This window comes from Mandrillus leucophaeus, unplaced genomic scaffold (genome assembly GCF_000951045.1).
Source record: "Mandrillus leucophaeus isolate KB7577 unplaced genomic scaffold, Mleu.le_1.0 Scaffold671, whole genome shotgun sequence".
In the NCBI taxonomy this organism is placed as follows: Eukaryota; Metazoa; Chordata; class Mammalia; order Primates; family Cercopithecidae; genus Mandrillus; species Mandrillus leucophaeus.
Genome location: NW_012107264.1, coordinates 694,249 through 717,594, shown reverse-complemented (window position 1 = coordinate 717,594; position 23,346 = coordinate 694,249). Strand labels below are relative to the sequence as shown.

General features: G+C 36.8%; 1 protein-coding gene across 1 annotated transcript in view; it reads left to right on the top strand.

Moving 5' to 3' along the window:
* The window catches only part of SAMSN1 (SAM domain, SH3 domain and nuclear localization signals 1), a 157,597-nt gene that overhangs the window by 120,811 nt on the left and 13,440 nt on the right, over window positions 1–23,346 (top strand). Inside the window, exons 11-15 of the mRNA XM_012001961.1 lie at window positions 1,691–1,840; window positions 6,190–6,319; window positions 8,309–8,460; window positions 17,710–17,916; window positions 19,854–20,004. Coding sequence (XP_011857351.1) covers window positions 1,691–1,840; window positions 6,190–6,319; window positions 8,309–8,460; window positions 17,710–17,916; window positions 19,854–20,004 — 790 coding nt within the window. The remainder of the gene's footprint in view (window positions 1–1,690; window positions 1,841–6,189; window positions 6,320–8,308; window positions 8,461–17,709; window positions 17,917–19,853; window positions 20,005–23,346) is intronic.

The window sequence follows — 23,346 nt, the reverse complement described above, 5'->3', positions numbered from 1 at the left end:
TTGGCTGTCCATTCATATTTATCATAGGCAATTTGGGGTAAGATACGAAGCAAAATATAATATTGATTAATAATGATGTTAGCTATGTGGTTAAACTTTTGCATTAAAATATTCAAGTTCACTAAAGGGAAGTTTCCCATCATTTTTTATACTCAGTGAATGACTATCTGTCCACCTATCAGGAATCGTGGACAGTGTTAAACTAGATGTCCTTCAAGTTTCCTTTCTTGCAAATATAAGGTATTTTAGGACTTGTAACCCAAACATATCCTCCAAGAAAAAAAAAATCTGCAATGTTCTACATGAGAAGTTTCATTTACTGAAATAATATCAAGTGCTAGCTATGTGCCTGGAAGTACTCTAGACACTCAAAGAAAACAGATCAAGTCTCAAGTCTCATGGAACGTGCATCATAGTGGGAGATGCAGACAATAATGAAATGAACAAACATATTATCGGGTAATGTTAACTGCTTAGAGGAATCATTAATCGGGGCCAATAAACAGGACATATGGAAGTGTGGAGGGTGATCAATCAGAAAATTGCTCTCCTATTATATACCATGTGAGTAGATACCTGGATGACTGAAGGAAGAAATTCTTGGATAGTTAGGGAAAGCCAATGGCAAAAGCAAATACAAACTTGGTGAGAACCTGATAGAGAAACTGCAAGGGGGCTAGCATGGCAATACTTTATTACAGTTGTTTTCAAACTTTAGTGAGTATCGGAATCACTTGAAGAGCTTGCTAAGGCACAAACTGCTCCCAAGTGATGCTGATGCTGCTGGTCCAGGGATCATATTTTGAGAACCACTGCGCTAGTGAGTAAGGGAGACTTGAGAAGTAGCGAGGGGCAAGGTGGGTGGTGAGGATATTTTATTTCATATAGATTCTATATAATGTAATATATATCACATAATATATGAATGATATTGACAGAACATTATTTTATGTTATGATATATAGAGTCTTGTGGCTGTGAACAGTGTGTTTTATTCTGAGGCATTGGTTTAACAGCATTCCTAAGCAAAGACCAGAGCAGTCCAACCAAGAAAGATGTTTGATTAATCTAGCATGTGAATTACATGAAGATTTCTGTACTAATGGCTGGAACTAGTTAATATATACTATTGCTTGACAATATGGGAAATGTGCACGCTAAGATGAAAACAAACTCTAGCATTTCTCAATGGATTTAATTAACACGAAAACTTCTTTAACCACAATCATCTCAATTTCTATGAGAAGCAAGAGGGTATTTTAAGGTCTATTCAACACGGATAGATGCTCCAGCCTATCTAAAGCTTCCAATAAAATATTTTTCACCTATGTAGACATAAGAACTCCTTATACCTAGTATTTAATCTTATTTGTTCATCTCAAGAAGAGGGAATAAAATGATTGGTCAATACAGCTATTTAAAAAATAGCCGAAATTCTCTAAAAGAGTTGCAGATGTGAGGCTCAAGTCCTTTAACATCACAAGTTTTACTTTCTGAGTTTGTAACTCAAGCAACCAGGCCTGGACAACTTTAAAAATATGGGTTATGTCCAGATTTTTAGAAATTTTGGAGGCTGCTGCACAGAATGTATGCGAAGTCCACAAACTCAGAATGTTCTCTGTAACAATGATTTCAGATCAGTATTTTTTATTCCTTTATTATTTTATCTTTTGTAAAAATGCTAAACTAGGTACATGAAGGAGATCCCACAAATGAAGGTGGAGAACCAAGTAAAGCTTCAAATAATGGAGGAGGTTTGGGTAAAAAAATGAGAGCTATTTCATGGACAATGAAGAAAAAAGTTGGTAAAAAGTACATCAAAGCCCTTTCTGAGGAAAAGGTAAATATTCTCTGATAATCGTTTGTATTTTTCTACTAAAACTTTCTTAAACTATTCAGCTAGAGTATAGAAGTGCTTGGTACTTCATGAAGTACTTAAGCATTTGTTTTCTTCCTCAGTCATTATGCCCAGAAGTTGGCTGGAAGGAAGTATTACTTTCATTTTAACAGAAGAAACTGACACTCAGAAAGATCATGCATTGGCCGGGTGTGGTGGCTCATGCCTGTAATCCCAGCACTTTGGGAGGCCGAGGCGGGAAGATCACCTGAGGTCAGGAGTTCAAAACAAGCCTGGCCAACATGGTGAAACCCCGTCACTACTGAAAATACAAAAATTAGCTGGGCATGGTGGTGCACGCCTGTAGCCCTAGCTACTCGGGAGGCTGAGGAAGGAGAATCACTTGAACCCAGAGGCAGAGGTTGCAGTGAGCCGAGATTGCGCCACTGTACCCCAGGCTGGCAACAGAGCAAGACTGTGTCTCAAAAAAAAAAAAAAAAAAAAAAAATCATGCATCTAGAATGTGATGTGAAGAGCAATGTGAAGAACAACATGTCCTTATTTTTGTAGCAAGTGACAGTATGTCATTCCTTTTTATTGCCAAATAATATTTCTCCTTTTATAGATGGACCACATTTAATTTATCCATTTATCACTTAGTGATCACTTGGGTTGCTTTCACTTTTTGGCTATTATGAATAACACTGCTACAGATACTTCTGTTCAATTTTTTGTGCAGAAATATTTTTTTATTTCTCTTGGATATATGGTAACTCCATGTCTAATAGAGAAACTGGCAAATTGTCTTTTAAGCAGCTGCATCATTTTACATTCCCACCAGCAATGTATGAGGGTTTCAATTTCTCTACATTGTTGTCAACACTTGTTATTGTCTGTCTTTTTAGTACTACGCATCCTAGTGGATGTGAAGTGGAATCTCATTGTGATTTTGATTTACATTTGGTTGTACTTTACATTTCCCTGATGACTAACAATGTCGAGAATCTTTTCATGTGCTTTTTAGTCATTTATCTATCTTTGTGGAGAAGTGTTTTTCAAATCCATTGTTCATTTTTAATTGGGTTATTTATCTTTTTATTGTTGAGTTTTAAATGTTTTTTATATATTCCGGATGCAAGATTTTATCAGATATATGACTTGCAATATAATGTATTTTCTCCAATTCTGTGGACTGTGTTTTTATTTTCTTGATAGTATTGTTTGTAGCACAAATGTTTCTAATTTTATTGTAGTCCGATTATCTTTTTTCTGGTCACTTGTGCTTTTGGTAACATATTTAAGAAACCATTGTCTAACTTAATGTAATGAAGATTTATTCCTATGTTTTTTTCTAAGAGGCCAATAATCTCTTAAATTTTGGTGTATGATTTATTTCAAGATAATTTTACTGTATAGTATATAGGAAGAGTCCACCTTCATTCTTTTGCATGTAGATATACAGTTGTCCTAAAAGCATTTGTTGAAAAGACTATTCTTTCCCTATTTGATTGTCTTGGCACTCTTGTTAAAATCAGCTGACCACAAATATATTGTCATAAATATATGGATCATAAATAAGTGGGTTTACTTATGGGCTCTCAATTCTACGTTATTGATTTTTATGTCTTATGTCCATTCTCTTTTTCAACCCACTTCAATAGGGCTTGTCCCCAGTACTCCATTAAAATAGCTGTCACCATCAGTTGTGACCTCTGTGTTGCCAAGTCCAATGGTCACTTTTCTTTCTCCTTACTACTTTTCAACTGTATTTGACTCAAGTGCTGATTTTCTTACATATAAAACATCCACTTCTCTTGTTTTTGACTGGGCATGCTTCTGACATTTCTTTTTCCTCATAGCTTCCTTTCTTGACTCTGCTTTCTTTCTCATCCCTCGAAACATCTGATCTTCCTGAGGCTTGTTCCTGGATGCACCACTGAATCTACACTCTCCCCTTAAGTCAGCTCATCTGCTCTCATGACTTCGTTTTTCACAACTGTATCTCTAGCTATGACCTCTTCACTTATCTGCCATATTAATACAATCAATTGTTTCTTTGATATCCTCATTTAGCTGTCCAGTAGACATCCAAAACCTAATAGATCCAAAGCTAATACATTGATTCTCTACACTTTTACAAAAAAAATGGTTTTCTCATCCAGTATTCCCAGTGGCAGCAGACAACACTGATCTTCAAAATAAATAAAAGCAAAAATATAAAAAAGAGGAAGAAAGAAAAGAAAAACTAAGAATCACCCTAAATTCCTTCTTTTTCTCACTTTTCACACTAATTCATCAGTAAATTATCTGAACTGTATTACCAAGTATATATAAACTCCCTAATTTCTCCATGTAAACTATTCCTGCTTTAGACTAAGTCACCAACCTTTCTTTCCTGGATTATTATAATAATCCCGTAACTGCTTTCCATTCTTTTTATTCTTTCCCCCATAAAATTTATTCTCCATATGAAATCCAGAAATATCTCTGACAAGTGGAAATCAGATCATGGTTAAAATTTCAGTGTCTTCATAGTGCACCCCTTTACTTGCTGTGTTCATTCTAGTCCTCTGAGAAGCAGATCCCAAGAAAGGAGTAGAAACACCACAGACAGATTTATGGGAAGAAATGCTAGGAAGGCTTAAGAGAAAGCCTTTAGACTGCAATGCAAACCTGACATCTATAAAAGGATAAGGAAAAGGAAGAAGAATCAGGTAGAGAGAGTCTCATACTTCAGCAGAATTCTGAGAAAGCTTTGGTCAGATTGATGGGGGATTGTTATACTAAAGTTTTCCGTTACAGGAACCCTCCATTCCACTAGAATGGGCTCAAACAATACCCCTGCTTTTTCAGTTACTAACAGGGAGCATGGCTTTAGTGCCAACGAAGTGATGGATACAGAGGGGTAGTCCTGGGGCTGTCAGTAAAGAAGGGACCCCGCAGCAAGAGATCTAAGTGGCACATTTCCATGGCCACCACACATGGTCTATGAAGCTTTTCTTGATGTGGCTCCAGTCTGCTTCTCTAAACTCACACTCTAATATTCTCCTTTGTCTCACTACATTAGCCTTGCTGTTTTCCCCTGCATAACCCAAGATAATTCTGAGTTCAATTATTTTGCTCTTGCTGTTCCTTTTGCTTGGAAAACTGTCTCCAAAGCTTCACATAAGTTACATTTTCTTATCATTTAGGTCAATAATTCAGGGCATATGTTACTGTATGGCAGAGGTCTTTGTAGGATACTCTATTTAAATCAGCCAACCTGTAACCCTAACCTCAGCAACAAATTCTCTCACATCACCCAGTTTTATGTCTTTCATAACACTTACTATTCTCTGAAATTATCTTATTGTGTTTATACACACCTCCCCAAATACTCTACACAGACACACACACGCACGCGTGCACACACACACACAGAGCTAACACAATAGAATATCCTTCATTATAGCAAGCACTCTGTTACCTTGTTCACCATGAAAATCCCTGGTTCCCAGAACATTGCCCAGTACCTAGGAGGTGTTCCATAAAATTGTGTTGAATGACTGAATGAATAAAGAAATGGATAAAAGTGGAGAATCAAACTGAGTGTATATCGTATGTATATTCTGAAGTTTTATCAGTGTTTAGAAATGCTCACAAATAAAGAATGTTGAATTACATTCTGATGAATATTAAGAAATTCATAGGTTTAATCCAAACTATTGAAATATGGAAAACATTGGAGATGTTTTCAAGAAAATATAATTTGTTTTGAAATTGTCTGTCTTTTCTAATTTTATGCAAGATTTGCTTCTCACTTGACTAGGTGGCAAGCACGGTATTAGATTTGTAAAGCTTCTTAGATAAGCTTTGCTTTAGAATTGCAAAATGCACATGTTTTATTCATATCTAGTGATCTGGTAGGGTGCAAATAACTGACATGAAACAACTATGCAGAGTTTAAGCTTGTAGGATCAGATCTCAATGGATTAGTAATGGTGTTAAATAAAGGATAAGGACAACATGAAGAAGCAAAAGTGCTTTAAAAGATAAACCATAGATGTCAATAAATCTAACACTTTTGATTAAATAATATTGATATGATATTCATCCTAGTTTGTAAAAATGAGCCATTATAATTTCAACTGAATTCTACAAAAAGAATGTGTCATCTGAATAATTTTTCCAAGTATATTGTAAAAGGTTTTGCTAGAAATTGAACTGAAGATTAACTACTTTCGTATTTTATCCTTATGTATCCTTAAGTATTTTATTGCTAAAATATGTCTTGCCTGTTAAATCAATATACACAATGAACATCTCCGTGGAAATCTTCTCTCTGTACCTAACCTCTGATATGTTTTCTGAAGGATGAGGAAGACGGAGAGAACGCCCACCCATATAGAAACAGTGACCCTGTGATTGGGACCCACACAGAGAAGGTGTCCCTCAAAGCCAGTGACTCCATGGATAGTCTCTACAGTGGACAGAGCTCATCAAGTAAGGCTAATGAATCAGGGATGAGATCCTGGGTGTGAGGTCCGGGTTAAATCAATTAAAAAACAAGTTAAATTAGCAATGAGGTTCCAGCTACTTGATAAGAGAAATGGTAAAAATGTAAGATATATTAAATCTATATAGAGTTGCTGGTGTTTAAATAATACATAATATATTTGACACAGGTATATACTGTGTTAAAACTTTTAACACTGTAGTCAACGGGGCTTTTGGGGATATGCCTCAAAAAAGTCATATTAGGAGATTAAATATGCATCTTTAAAATAAAAATCCTTGTTGGAGGGAGCCAGCTTTATCTTGAGCCGAAATATTTTAAAATGACTTGAAGTATTCAGATAAATGAAATTTATTTTCTGTTCTGTTCTCTGTCTCTTTCTTTCTCCCTCCCTCTTCCCTGTGTCCCCGTCTTTCTCCCCCCACCACTTTCCTTTTCTCCTGAAGTACTCTGAAAAATGTAGCACATTTGCATCAATTTACTTTACTGACATTTACTTTTTAGATCTTAACCCAGCATGAACGAGTAAAGAGTGAAGCAATATGCAAATAATAAATGGTAGGACTATCACCATTAGGTGACAAAACGGGATCCATAAGTAACCAACAAGGATTTTCTAATGAAGATCAATATTTTTTCTAAGAAGGAAATCACTCAGAATTTAGTCACATTTCCAGCTACAATATTTGGATGAAACGATTGATATTGCAGGGTGCCTTATGACTTTTTATATGTAGACTGTTATACATCTCTCTAATCTTTTCAGGGCTTTTAAATGTTTTTGCAAAGTTTATTTTCCATTTCCTTTTAAATCAACTGCTTCTGTTATTTGAACATGTATGGCAAAGACCAGATGTTTCAAATATCCTGAGTTTTATTCCTATTTTCCTATTGGCTGTAGAATAGTTATTTTGTGACAAAAGCTAACACAGAAACATTTAAAGAATTTTTTTTTTGCATGTATGAAATTCAGATCTCATTAGTATTCATTTCTGCTGGAAGTTTTAAAACTCTATATTGTGATGCTAGATGTGGGGAGAATTTTATTAACTAGAATGGACTGCGAAAAGCCCTGGTCTGGAGTTGTCATGGAAGGCAGGGTGTGAAGAGATGGTGGTTCATTTTACTATTACCATATACCACTTAATTTGTGTGATTAAATGCAACTCCTCTGTGTTTTCCATCACTTCACATACAATATGGAGCATCTTGAAGGAGCTTTACCTTATTTCCACAATGCGTGGTAGTGAAACGTGGGCTATTCCCTCATTGAAGAGAGTGATGAAAGGTTAGACTGAAGGAAGACATGAAGTGATGACTGAGTATGAGGGTAGGGGAGGAGAGTTACTTCCACTGGGAGCCATTCTTGTTCCCAGTGAGGTGACAAAATGCTCTCTTTTCTCTTTTTCCTGAAGTTTAAGATCAAAAATAAGAGGAGCAGACAACAAGGATTTGGAGCAGTTTTAAAGGCCCAGTTTAGAAGTTTCAAACCACATGGTGGTGCAGATATTCAGACACACTTTCTCCTTCCCTTACACTCATACAACAAGCAAAAGTGCCACCTGTTATGTCAAAAATATGGCCTCAGAATGGCCTTTGGTACACAGTGGGAACTCTGGGGAAGAAGTCTTGTGATAAGTTGCAGGGAACTTTGTAATGTCATGCTTTTGGCAAGTGTCCAATACTTAGTACACTATGTCCTGGGTCAGATTATGGAGAATGAAGTGAGAGGGTACTTGGGTTGGTGGTAGAGGAGAGAGTGGCCAGATCGTCAGGAAAAAGGTTAGAAATGACTCAGAGGACAGACGTCACTGACTGAGACCAACTGGGAGAGGGACACCAGGATGGGTCAATTAGAACCTCCTCCTGAGCCTGGCATCCAGCGGTCCAGGATGATCAATACTTAGTTGTGTCCAGATGATGGTCCAGAATGTTACAAGTCTTCAATGACAACTGCGAACTTCTGCTTTCATCAGGTGGCGTAACAAGCTGTTCAGATGGTACGAGTAACCGGGACAGCTTTCGACTGGATGACGATGGCCCCTATTCAGGACCATTCTGCGGTCGCGCCAGAGTGCATACGGATTTCACGCCAAGTCCCTATGACACTGACTCCCTCAAAATCAAGGTGAGAGGACATCATATCCCCCCTTCTGAATGGTTTGTCAAATGCTGATTATATGATCTGTTTCAGCAAGTATAAGCAGTGGGAGAACAGAGTGTGAGTATGTTCTTCCCAACAGTAGAAGTGGAGGCTCGCTTACAGTGCTAAGAATTTGAATAAAATATGTGAGGTGGAGGCGGGGTATCAGTCTGTTCAGGCTATTAGTGTAAGTTGTTATTATGTAGATGATTCAGGTTCAGAGTCTATCAGGGAGGAAAGAATTCTCTCCATTTTCCTGAAAACCAAAGCCTCACAGTTGCTGAAGGTGCTCAACTCTGCCTGATACTTGCAGGAATAGAAATAATGAAGAGAGAGGGAGAAAAGGTGCAAATGTCAGGCAAGAGCCCAGCTGAGCAAAGGCCTTGGGAACCAGACGTGGCCAGGAAATTCCAGTACTTTTTTAATTTTTATTTCCATAGGTTATTGGGGAACAGGTGGTGTTTGATTACATGATTAAGTTCTTTAGTGGTTATTTGTGAGAGTCTGGTGCACCCATCACCCAAGCAGTATACACTGCACTCTATTTGTAGTATTTTATCCCTCACCACCTTCTCATCCTTTCCCCAAGTCCCCAAAGTCCATTGGGTCATTCCTATGCCTTTTCGTCTTCATAGCTTAGCTCTTGCTTATGAATGAGAACATATGATGTTTGATTTTCCATTCCTGAGTTACTTTACATAGAATAATAGTGTCCAGTCCCATCTAGGTCACAGTGAATACCATTAATTCATTCCTTTTTATAGCTGAGTAATATTTCATTGTATGTATACATACACCATGGTTTTCTTTTCTTTTCTTTTCTTTTTTGATGGAGTCTTGCTCTGTCACCAGGCTGGAGTGTAGTGGCACGATCTTGGTTCACTGCAACCTCTGCCTCCTGGGTTCAAGCAGTTCTCCTCCCTCAGCCTCCCAAGTAGCTGGAGGCCACCACAACCCAGCTAATTTTTGTATTTTTAGTAGAGATGGGGTTTCGGCATGTTGGCCAGGATGGTCTCGATCTCTTGACCTTGTGATCCACCCACCTCAGCCTCTCAAAATGCTGGGATTACAGGCATGAGTCATCACGCCCAGCCTATACCACAGTTTCTTTATCCACTCATTGATTGATGGGCGTTTGAGTTGGTTCCACATTTTTGCAATTGCAAATTGTGCTGCCACAAACATGTGTGTGCAAGTATCTTTTTCGTATAGTGACTTCTTTTCCTCTGCGTAGATACCTAGCAGTCGGATTGCTGAATTAAATGGTAGTTCTACTTTAGTTATTTAAAGAATCTCCACACTGTTTTCCATAGTGGTTGTACTAGTTTACACTCCCACCAGCAGTGTAGAAGTGTTCCCTTTTCACTACATCCATGCTAACATCTGCAGTTTTTTAATTTTTTGATTATGGCCATTCTTGCAGGAGTAAGGTGGTATCACATTGTGGTTTTGATTTGCGTTTCCCTGATCATTAGTGATGTTGAGCATTTTTTCATGTGTTTGTTGGCCATTTGTATGTCTTCTTTTGAGACTTGTCTATTCATGTCCTCAGCCTACTTTTTGATGGCATTGTTTGTTTGTTTTCTTGTTGATTTGAGTTCATTGTAGATTTTGGATATTAGTCCTTTGTCGGACGTATAGATTGTGAAAATTTTTCCCCACTCTGTGGGCTGTCTGTTTGCTCTGCTGATTGTTTCTTTTACCATGCAAAAGCTTTTTAGTTTAATTAAGTCTCAGCAATTTATGTTTGTTTTTATTGCATTTGCTTTTGGGTCATTGGTCATGAAATCCTTGCCTAAGCCAATGTCTAGAAAGGTTTTTCCAATGTTATCTTCTGGAATTTTTATAGTTTCAGATCTTAGATTTAAGTCCTGAATCCATCTTGAGTTGATTTTTGTATAAGGTGAGAGTTGAGGATCCAGTTTCATTCTCCTACATATGGCTAGCCAATTATCCTAGCACTATTTGTTGAAAAGGGTGTCCTTTCCCCAGTTTATGTTTTTGTTTGCTTTTTCAAAAGTCAGTTGGCTGTTAAGTATTTAGATTTATTTCTGGGTTCTCTTTTCTGTTCCATTGGTCTATGTGCCTATTTTTGTAGCAGTACCATGCTGTTTTGGTGACTATAGCCTATAGTATAGTTTGAAATTAGGTAATGTGATGCCTCCAGATTTGTTCTTTTTGCTCAAGCTTGCTTTGGCTATGCAGTCTCGTTTTTGGTTCCATATGAATTTTAGAATTGTTTTCTCTAATTCTGTGAAGAATGATAGTGGTATTTTGATGGGAAATCTGTTGAATTTGTAGATTGCTTTTGGCAGTATGGTCCTTTTCACAATATTGATTCTACCTATCCATGGGCATAGAACATGTTTCCATTTGTTTGTGCCATCTCTGATTTATTTCAGCCGTGCTTTGTAGTTTTCTTTGTGGAGGTCTTTCACCTCCTTAGTTAGGTATATTCCAAAGTTGTTTTTTTGTTTTGCTTTGTTTTGTTTTGCTTTTGCAGCTATTGTAAAAGGGGTTGAATTATTGATTTGATTCTTAGCTTGATTGCTGTTGGGGTATAAAAGAGCTACTGATTTGTGTACATTAATTTTGTATCCAGAAACTTTGCTGAATTCTTTTATCAGTTCTAGGAGCTTCCTGGAAGAGTCTTCATGGTTTTCTAGGTAAATGATCATATCATCAGAAAACAGTGACAGTTTGACTTCCTCTTTAATGATTTAGATGCCCTTTATTTCTTTCTCTTTTTTGATTGCTCTGGCTAGGACTTCCAGTACTGTGTTGAAGAGGAATGGTGAGAGTGGGCATCCTTATCTTGTTCCAGTTCTCAAAAGGAATGCTTTCACCTTGTTACCATTCAGTATTATGTTGACTGTGGGTTTGTCATAGATGGCTTTTATTGTATTGAGGTATGTCCCTTGTATGCCTATTTTGCTGAGAGTTTTAATCATGAAGAAATGCTGGATTTTGTCTAATGCTTTTTCTGCACCTATTGAGATGGTCATGTGATTTTTGTTTTTAATTCTGTTCATGTGGTGTATCACATTTATTAACGTGCATATGTTAAAGCATCCCAGCATCCCTGGTATTAAACTCACTTGATCATGGTGGATTATCTTTTTGATATGTTGCTGAATTCAGTTAGCTAGTATTTTGTTAAGAATTTTAGCATCTATGTTAATCAAGGATATTGGTCTGTAGTTTTGTTTTTTGGTTATCCTCTTTCCTGGTTTTGGTATTAGGGTGATACTGGCTTCATAGAATGATGTAGGGAAGGTTCCCTCTTTCTATGTCTGGTGGGATAGTGTCAATAGGATTGGTACCAATTCTTCTTTGAATGTCTGATAGAATTCTGCTCTGAATCGGTCTGGTCCTCAACTTTTTTATTATTGGTAATTTTTAAATTGCCATTTCAATATCGTTGGTTGTTATTGGTGTGTTCTGGGTATCTAATTTTTCTTGATTTAAGCTAGGAGGGTTGCATCTTTCCAGGAATTTATCCATGTTTTCCAGGTTTTCTACTTTATGCATGTAAAGGTGTTCATAGTAACCTTGAATGATCTTTTGTATTTCTGTAGTGTCGGTTGTAATATCCCTTGTTTCATTTCTTATTGAGCTTATTTGAATTCTTACTAATGGTCTATTAATTTTGTTTATCTTTTCAAAAAACAGCTTTTTGTTTCATTTATCTTTTGTATTGTTTTTGCTTAAATTTTATTTAGTTCTGCTCTGATCTTGGTTATTTCCTTTCTTCTGCTGTTTTTGAGTTTGGTTTGTTCTTGTTTCTCTCTTTCCTTGAAGTGTCACCTTAGATTGTCCGTTTGGACTATTTCAGACTTTTTGATGTAGGTGTTTAGGGCTATGAGCTTTCCTCTTAGCACCACCTTTGCTGTGTCCCAGAGGTTTTGGTAGGTCATGTCACGATTGTTGTTCGGTTCAAATAATTTTTTAATTTCCATCTTGATTTCATTTTTTACCCAAGGATCATGTATTTGCATGGTTTTGAAGGTTCTTTTTGGAGTTAATTTCCAGTTTTATTCCACTGTAGACTGAAAGAGTGCTTGATAAATTTAAATTGTTTTATATTTATTGAGACTCATTTTTTGGCCTATCATATGGGTCTATCTTAGAGAAAGTTCCATGTGTTGTTGAATACAATGTATATTCTGAGGTTGTTGGACAGAATGTTCTGTATATATCTGTTAAGTCTACTTGTTCCAGGGTATAATTTAAGTCCATTGTTTCTTTGTTGACTTTCTGTCTTGATCACCTGTCTAGTGCTGTCATTGGAGTATTGAAGTCCCCCATTATTAGTATGTTGCTGTCTATCTCATTTCTTAGTCCTATTAGTAATTGTTTTTCAAATTTGGGAGCTCCAGTCTTAGGTGCATACATGTTTAGGATTGTGATATTTTCCTGCTAGACAAGGCCTTTTTATCATTGTATAATGTCCCTCTTTGTCGTTTTTAACTTCTGTTACTTTAAAGTTTGTTTTGTCTGATATGACAATAGCTATTCCTGCTCACTTTTGGTGTACATTTGCATGAAATGTCTTTTTCTACCCCTGTACCTTAAGTTCATGTGAGTCCTTACGTGTTAGATGAGTCTCTTGAAGGCAGCAGATAGTTGGTTTGTGAAATCCTATCCATTCTGCAATTCTGTAACTTTCAAGTGGATAATTTAGGCTATTTAATTCAATGTTAGTATTGAGATGTGAGGTACTATTCCATTCATCATGCTCTTTGTTGCCTGCATACATTTTGTGTGTGTGTGTGTGCATTTTAAATTGTACTTTTGTTTTATAGGTCCTGTGAGATTTATGCTTCAAAGAGGTTCTGTTTCGATGTGTTTCCAGGATTTGTTTGAAGATTTAGAGCTCCTTTTAGTGGCTTGGTAGTGACGAATTCTCTCAACATTTGTTCGTCTGAAAAATACTGTATCTTTCCTTCATATATGAAGTTTGATATCGCTGGATACAAAATTCTTAGCTAATAATTGTTTTGTTTGAGGAGGCTGAAGATAGGGTCCCAATCCCTTCTAGTTTGTTGGGTTTCTGCTGAGAAATCTGCTGTTAATCTGACAGGTTTTCCTTTATGGGTTACCTGATCCTTTTGTCTCATTGCTCTTAAGATTCTTTCCTTTGTCTCAACTTTAGATAATCTGATGAAAATGTGCCTAGGCAATAATCCTTTTGCAATGAATTTCCTAGGTGCTTTTCGTGTTTCTTGTATTCGGATGTCTAGATCTCTAGCAAGGCCAGGGAAGTTTTCCTTGATTATTCCTTCAAGTATGTTTTCCCAACTTTTAGATTTCTCTTCTTCCTCAGGAACACGGATTATTCTTATGTTTGGTCATTTAATATAATCCCAGACTTCTTGGAGGCTTTGTTCACATTTTCTTATTCTTTTTTCTTTGTCTTTGTTGGTTTGGATTAATTCAAAGACCTTGCCTTCGAGCTCTGAATTTCTTTCTTCTACTTATTCGATTCTATTGCTGGAACTTTCCAGAGCATTTTGCATTTCTATAAGTGTGTCCATTGTTTCCTGAAGTTTTGATTGTTTTTTGTTTATGCTATCTATCCTTGAATATTTCTCCCTTCACTTCTTGTATCATTTTTTGGATTTCCTTACATTGCGCTTCACCTTTCTCTGGTGCCTCCTGGTTAGTTTAATAACTAACCTCCTGAATTCTTTTTAAGGTAAATCAGGGATTTCTTCTTGGTTTGGGTCCATTGCTGGTGAGCTAGTGTGACTTTTTGATGGTATTAAAGAACCTTGTTTTGTCATGTTATCAGAGTTGGTGTTCTGGCTCCTTCTCATTTGGGTAGGCGCTGTCAGAGGGAAGGTCTAGGGCTGAAGGCTGTTGTTCAGATTCTTTTGTCCCACAGGCTGTTCCCTTGATGTAGTACTCTCCCCCTTTTCCTATGGATGAGGCTTCCTGAGAGCGATCTGTAATGATTGTTACCTCTCTTCTACAGCTAGCCACCCAACAAGTCTACCAGGCTCTAGACTGGTACTAAGGGTTGTCTGCACAGAGTCTTGTGATGTTAACTGTCTGTGGGCCTCTCAACTGTGGATACCAGCGCAGTATTTGGGTTGTCTCCTGTTTACTGAAGGAGGAATCCACTTCCTTCAGGGGGTCTGTGAGTCCTCCCAGGTTTCCTGAGTTATTTCTGCAATCGTTCTGAAGCAAAAATTCATGATGTGAGTGTCCACACACTCCTTTGTCTGCTCGAGTTGGAGCTGCAACCTGGTCCTGCCTCCCGTCTGCCATGATGCCCCGGAAATGTCTAGCACTTTCTAAGTTGGTTGCTATGAGTAACCAGAGACCTTTCTCCCAGTGATATTCCCTCCTGAATTCCCTCTTCTTATCCTCTGTATTCATTTTCTATTGCTGTGTAACACATTACCTCAAACTCAGAGGCATGAAACAACACAAACTCAGTTTCTATAGGTCATAATTGTGGGCATGGCTCAGTTGAATTCTAAGCAAGCTGTGATCTCACCGGAGGCTCAGGGTTCTCTTCTGAGTTCACTGGCTGTTGGCAGAATTCAGTTCCTTGTGGTTGTAGGACTGAGGACCCCATTTTCTTGCTGGATGTCAACTGGAGGCCATTCTCAGCCTCTAGATCCCACCAGCCAGAGCCCTCTCTACAATACAGCAGTTTGCTCTTTCAGGATGAGCAGGGAAAAGCTCGCTCAGGCTTTAATCTTTATTTTAAGGGATCCTACCTGATTTGTCACACCAACCAAGATAATCTCCCTTTCAGTTAATTCAAAATCAAATAACTCAGTACCCTAATTGGATCTGCAAAGTCCCCCCTATCATATAAGGGTAACATAATCATGAGTGTGAAATCCATCATTTTCATAATCCTGCTCACACTCAAGGAGAGGGGTCGGTTACAATGGCACAAACAGAAGGTTTTGTGCTAAAAGAATTCATAGATGTTAAATTATTCCTTTCTAGTATCACAAAGTGCTAAAAGTCAAAGGACATAAAGTATGAATGTGCTATATTGTTAACACTAAACCAATGTTAACTAATAATTATGATATATTATGGAGTATTTATATTATTATTTAACATTTAAAGTCTTCAGCCCTTCTCTTGATCCCTTCCATGCTATTAAATCAGAGTAAGCTCAACTGGAGAATAAAAAATGCACTGTTCCCCATACTAAGCTCTTTAGTTATGTATATGGAATGATCTGATGTCTAAGTTCAAGTCTTGGGGAAAGGATATCCATAACCTAGTAACCATTGTGGGAGAGAGCAGTAGAAGGAAATAAACACAACACAGTTTGACTCAGGATAGCCTTTCAACTTCCCTACAATACCATGCCAGGGTACCACTGCTGCTGCTGCCTGAGGTGAGTTTTTGTGGAGCTCTTAGAGGACACAAGAGGAATTCCCCAGTTACCCATGAAAATTGAAATACTATTATTTCCATCAAGGGTCTTATCCAAAATGAAATTGAGTCTTTGCTTGATGACCTGTGGGCTTTCCTGGAATGTGCAAGTATATACCTGTAAAGGCTAAAGTTGCAAATTTACAAGTTTCAAGGATAATAGGAAGGATGCAGTAAAGGGTTTTTTCCATGCCTAGCAACTTTCTAGAGCTTCAGGAGAACTTCTCAGTCTCCCTAGCTGATACCATCCAACCTATGATTTGATTCCCTTTTGTTAAAGGCAGAAAGACCCAGTCTAACAGTTCACAAGACTAAACAGACAGATGATCACGAGGTAGACCAGATATTTCAGTCATGGTGAATTATACCATTACAAATAAAATTTGTTTTTTAGATGGAAGAACACACATTCCCAGAGCAGCAAGAAAAAAGTACTTTTAGTAGCAGGCTTGATGCTTTGTTTGAGGGTAGACACTTAAAAGGGGCTAAAATATTAGAATCTGTAAAGTCCTCTCTGAGGCAGAAAGTTTTAAGTCTCAAAGGAGGAACTATAACTCTTGAACATAGACATCATATTTGCATAGAAATAAATTTTCTTTACAAAGAAACATCCCCATGAGGTTTTCTACCCTTGCCAATAACTGACAGCCTATAGTTAATTATGGTCTTAGATGTGAGTAAAGAAAAACACCAATTGGTTTGTCCATACTAATATGATTCATTCACACTTCAATCTAAACTTTGCTGTGAGCTCAATCTAAGTGCTATCTCTTCTTAATAAGAGGAAAGCATGAATACCTTAAAAGGAATTAAGTAGCGTAATTTATCCTCAGTGCACACATACTTTTATGTGAATTCTGCAAAATTTCTTTATTTTAGATGGATGAAATTCTTGAAATGGGTTTATTTTATACCGTAGATAAATTTTTCAGATACACTAGAAATACATAGAGTAACAGACTTCTGTTTCATCTCCTTCCCCAGCTGGGGAGCACTTCCAGGAATGATAACTTGAGCTTTGTTACATATATATTACTTTGACAGTATAAATAAAAAGAGCATCATTTTTTAGTTCAGATAACTTGGACTTGAGTTCTGTTCTGCCGTTAACTTCCTGCAAGCTCTTCAGAAGTCATTTAATATCTCTGTTTCTTTTTCTGTAATATTTAAATTAATAATGATGATACCCCCTTTATGTATCTAAGAGGTGTGTTGTGAGCAAAAATAACTTAGAGTAGGCAAAAGTGTTTTGTAAATTACACTGCGCTCTACAGTTATAAGTTGATAAATTGATACAATAACAGAAACAGAAACATGTCATCGAACTATGTGAGAGCTTTTTGTCAAGAATGTTGAAGTTTTCTTCATTGTAACTAGTACATAACTTCTTTGAATTTTTTTTTTAAGATGGGATCTCACTGTGTTGCCCAGGCTGGAGTGCAGTGACATGATTACAGCTCACTGTAGCCTTGAACTCCTCCCACCTCAATCTACAGATGCATGCTACCATGCCAGGCTAATTAAAAGAAAAAAAACTGTGGAGATGGGATCTCACTTTGTCACCCAGGCTAGTCTCAAACTCCTGGCCTCAAGCAATCCTCCCACCTTGGCCTCCCAAAGTGCTGGGATTATAAGCATGACCCACCATGCCACCAGCCTGAACTTTTGAAAGAAGTGAATGTTTAGATTTGTTTCTGTTATATCTGAACCGCTTTAGCATAATGTCCTCATTATCCTAGTTTCCTATGATTTCATTCTTTCTACCAATTTGTATAGCACCATAGTTCTCTGAAGCCTAATGTTTATGGATTTCTTCGTCCTTAGAAAGGAGACATCATAGACATTATCTGCAAAACACCAATGGGGATGTGGACGGGAATGTTGAACAATAAAGTGGGAAACTTCAAATTCATTTATGTGGATGTCATCTCAGAAGAAGAAGCAGCCCCCAAGAAAATAAAGGCAAACCGAAGGAGTAGCAGTGAAAAATCCAAGACTCTGCAGGAGTTCCTAGAGAGGATTCATCTTCAGGTGAGCAAATCTATGTCCTGTTTGCTTTTGGTGGCATGTAAATGGAAAAATTGAAGGGAGTGGATCAGTATTTGTGTTGCGTTGCTTAAAAATACAAGACTTAGAAGCAAAGGAAAGCCTGTTTTCCTAGAAGAGCTCTTATTTCTCCTTTATGACATTTTTTTTATGCAAGGACAAGTCTTGATCTAATATCCCTTGGACTATACCTTAATAGTATTTAGCAGTGACAATAGAGATGAACGTTGAGAAAATGCAATGAACAATGAAAAATATCTAGGAGAATAAAAGGCCCTAATAAAATGTCTAAATGAGAATGGTAAAGAGAATATAAGGAATAAAGTAAGTCTAAAAAAGTGAAAGGAAAAATGAAAAGAGAAATGTATTTTCTACAAAGCAGAGGTCAAAATCAAGTTGAGAGAAGATAACTGAATGTAATTATTTTAAAAATAATTTGAGGGAAACGGTGATCATCAAGCCCCATAATGATTGTGTTAAGGAAACTGTGTTGTCTGTATTTATAACCCAATTATTATTTTCTTGTTATATTACCAAATATCTTTTGAAATATCTACCTTGTTAAATGGTGTGTACATATAATACATCTAGTATCAATCAATTTACAGTTTTGCAATCCATTTCTAAAATTAACTGAGAAGTACTTTGATAGTTTTCAAAATTCATCAAGACAATAGTCAATTACACTTTTCTTAATTGTTTTTTTCTGAATTATCTAGTTATGTTCCTGTCTGTACACACAGTATCTAAGCCTTCTTATATTACTATTGGTGCACCTCAAATGGGATATTCCTATGAGAATGTACGGGTTAGCGCCTTGCCTCTGCATCTTGTTTGTTCTGTGACCTGTGAGAAAACCAAACTCTAAGAGACTGAAATGACTTCCCCAAGAACCCGCAGTTACATGGTTATATGTCAGAACAGGAATTTGTGTTTCTTTATTCTAATTCAGTGCTAAGAATATACTTTTCTAAAGAAAGAATTGTCACTCTTCTTGCTTTTCTTCCCCTTTTTTTTTTTTTTTTTTTAAAAAGGGCTAGTCATAAGTTCTTCCTGATTACTTAAAACTTTTAGACTTCCTCTTATTCTATTTTAGTAATTAAAATAAGGATATTGAAATTAGATCAAGTAAAATGAGGGAGGAATCTGAGGAAGTTGAAAAAGCACTCAACTTCATTTAATATTTTTATTTTGTTCGAGAGGATAGAAGTTTCAAAATAACATACAGACTTTGAAATCAGAAACCTATGAATTTTAAACTAATATATATTGATTCAAATGATGAACAAAATATACATGCTGAGAAAACAATTCTTGCCCCAACTACAGTGCTTCTATGCTTAGTAAAAGTTTTCAATTAAGTAGAAAGTCTTGAATTCCTTTGGTTTATATAATGCCTTTCAACCAAAATGCTACACCCACTTTTTTGTACAGAATTACATCTGTTTCAAACTCATTTTTTAACCTACCCCAAGAACATTTTGAGAGCAGATGCTTTTGCAATCATGAAAACAAGAAGAGATGTAGATTCTGAAATATAACTGTAGCATGCTACTCTGCTAGAGGCATTTTATTGACAGACTTAAAGCAATGCTAGTTCTGCCAATTCAGTTAGTTGAGAAGTGAAAAATTTCCAAATGGGATGCATGATCCAACTATTTAATGGATCCAGGATTTGGAATTGTATAGCTTAAGGTAATTAATTCCTCTTTACATTTGGCCTTCCAAAAGGCGAGAATTACACAACACAACCATTGAAGAGCCCTGGAGTTCATATGTCAAAAACGAATACAAGTGAAGTTAAGCGAAAGTTGTATTGGCACCTTTGGTTCCTATATGCATCTCTATACTTTCTTTAAATCTAAAGAGAACTAGAAATAAAATATTTGAATCTAATTTGCATTATATTTTTTGTCCCACAGGAATATACCTCAACACTTTTGCTCAATGGTTATGAGACTCTAGAAGATTTAAAGGATATAAAAGAGAGTCACCTCATTGAATTAAATATTGAAAACCCAGACGACAGAAGAAGGTTACTATCAGCCGCTGAAAACTTCCTCGAAGAAGAAAGTAAGTGTGCACACCTACTCTTCTCCCTAGCTGATAATCACAGTTTAATGTAAATAGTATAATCATGAGAAACAAAGCCCCCGTTTTATTTACTGAGATCATGAAAGCATGCTTTCTCATAAAATGAGTATTTCCATGTAAGTTTGAAAACAGTAACTATGGTCAAATATATAATTAGGAAAAGGAACTTATTTCCTTATTGGACTCAAGAAATGAAAGGACTTTTCTGGCTACCTCATTTCCATTCTGCAAAGGTATTAATTTACATGCAAGTGGATGCCTGCATTCCCAAAGACTGAGGGAGTTAGAGACAAGGATTTAGTAACAGCATAAGCCATTAGTGAGAAATGTCACACATGGCTTCTGTAAAACAGCACAGAGCATGGCTTTAAGATAATGAGCCTTCATGCCACACAGGAAAATTCATTTCATTACCACATAGTCACATCTTGTACATGTTTATAGTACTCTTTCAAAATGTTCTAATAGCTTGCAAAAATATTCCGCACTCACTTTTATTGTATGAGATGGTTCTCTGTATTTGTAAGTATTAACTGAAGATGAAATGATCATGGAGATTTACAGAACACTGTCTACACCAACTAGGCTTGTAATGATAGAATAGCTTTCATTTTTTATAATTATCCATCCAGATTGCCTTTCCTGCCAAATCTGGTCAGGTCCCCAAACACTGAGCTTAGGGTGTGCCAGACTCTGCAAGGAGTATTTTGTGAGCAACCAAATGGGGAAAGTGTAACTTTAAAGATGAAGAGGAACTTAGATTATCAAATCCAGCCTTCTCTATCAAAAAATACTACTACTAGAAATAATTGTTAGTATTAATATTATTAGTTTTTGAGATGGTGTCTAAATCCGCTGTCCAGGTTGGAGTGCAGTGGCACGATCTCGGCTCATTACAACCTCTGCCTCCAGGGTTCAAGCGATTCTCATGCCTCAGCCTCCAAGTAGCTGAGATTATAGGCATGCCACCACACCCGGCTAATTTTTGTATTTTTAGTGGAGATGGGGTTTCACCATATTGGCCAGCCTGGTCTCGAACTTTTGACCTCAAGTGATCCTCCCACCTCGGCCTCCCACAGTGCTGACTTTACAAGCATGAGCCACCACACCCAGCAGTAAAAATAATACTAGAAATTATTAACTACATTTTTTAAAACATGTGTGCTCTGAGCAAGACTCTGGGCCAGGGTCTTTCCTGATTATTCTCTTGAGTACTTACCTCAGATCTTTGAGTTAGACAGTACCGCCCTCATTTTCATGATGAGAAATTGAGACAGTAAGTAACTTGTCTAAAAACACTCCCTTAGTGAAGTGTAGAGTTGGGATTCCAACCCAGTGTATGTGCTGCTATGTTATACTTTCTAACACTACACGTAACAGCCCAGATGGAGAGTAAGGAGGGAGGAAAGCGTTATTTAGGGACCAGGCCTCCTGATTGTCCTTTTGTGGGCTATTCTATACTGTTTCTCATAAGTCCCACAAAATTGAGGCAGAGCACATGTTTCATGTTTCCTATACACTGGCTTTTTATCTAGTGAAAAGTAGTTTACTTTTTAAGAAATTGTTTTTTACTTTATTCTTATCATCCTTTTCCAAGAGCTTTCACAGACATAACTAATTTGACATCAGCAGGACTGATTTCATCATCAGGCTTAGGTTATTACATGCTTTCTTTGAAGTGTGGGGCTGGGAGATGGAAAAGAGAGGGAGATGCGGTCACAGAGGCAGACAAAGTTCAAACTTCAGAAAGTAGCCAATTTAATCAATATTTCAAGTCAAGACAAAACTGATCAGTATAAACAGATATAGTAAGTTCTTTCAGGTAAAGGAGTCAGTTTCCTTCACATCTTGTCATTTCAAGACATAGATCCTCACTAAACAATGTTTGGCCTAGAAATAGATTCTATAGAGTTTTATTATGGACAATGTCCAGTGTCATCGCCAATATTCTCCAAGATGATTTGGCCATGAAGTACAGGGAGGAGAAGAGTATTTTTTGAATGGTTGTAAATAATTGCTTTTCTTCCATAATAGTACACATCTAGGTATTTTACCCAATTTACAGATGAGGAAAAAATTGGGAGATGAATTTCAAAGAAGTCAAACAGCTAGATGAGTGCAGAGATGGAGATTGAATCAAAGGGAGTCTGCTATAAACTCCTCCACATGTGCAAATTGGCCAATAGGAAAGCAATGAATATTTGAAAATTGAAGTTTTCTGCTACTTCACCAATTGTCTCTAGGGCTTTAGTTCAGTTTTCTATATCAGAAAGTGAAAGATGAGAGGCTACCATGGCTGCCTGTCAACAGGGTTTGTGGAGAGAAGGGGCTGGGAACCTGGGCAAGCAGCACTTTCAGCAATGATCAGCGTCCCCAGGGACCCATAGAGGGAAGATGGGTTCAGTGCCAAAGGCTTGCATCCCTTAATTTTTTCATTCCACCTCACTCATCACCTGTCTCCTTTCTATGCTAACAAAAGAACAATTATTCATAGACGGTAAAATTATTTATAGAGCTGGTGTAATTAAAAAAAAAAAAAAGAAACACCTGACACAAAATTCTTCCGTTGCAAGATGAGAAGATGAAAATCCAGTAGCTAAGTGGCTTTTTCAAGCTCACAAATCCATAATTCAGTCTCTTACATCTATTAGAAACATGTTCTGCCCATATCCTGGTCTCTGAAAACAAAACATAGTGTCTCCAAAGCATTAAATGGTTTTTGATATTTGATATATATTTGATATAAAAAGGACATGTCCCAGAAGTTATTCCCCTGCATAAAACTTTAGAAAATGATACTTGAAGGTCACTAGAAGTTGATTACTTAATGACAGCCCGTAAGGTACAAACATACACACAGCCAAATTCTGGGAGATGAAAAATGGAAAAAAAAAAATACAGATTCAACCAGTGCTTCTTGTCAACACACTACCCTGAGATTTTTCTTATTTTAATCTTACGGTTTAGAGTAGTATTAGAATATACATGTCAAAAAGATGCATATTGCATGTTAGGCTATTCTGACTGAAAGCTATTTATCTTATATGAAACTGCTTTGCTCAAGAAATAAAGAAGAATGACTTCCATTTGTTGATAAGATGGTGAGTTCTGATGATTTGGCACCATGCTGGCTGCATGCTTATTTTTATCTATTTTCTACTCTGTGAATCATATCTCCTACAACCATGCTAAAGATTAAATGCACAACCTTCCTGTACTTTGAATGATAAAGACCTTGAGTATATGGTTATATAAAACTGAGACAGTTAAAAACAAATGCATGTCACGTTAAAGGTTAAAAATAGTTTGCTTTTTTTTTTT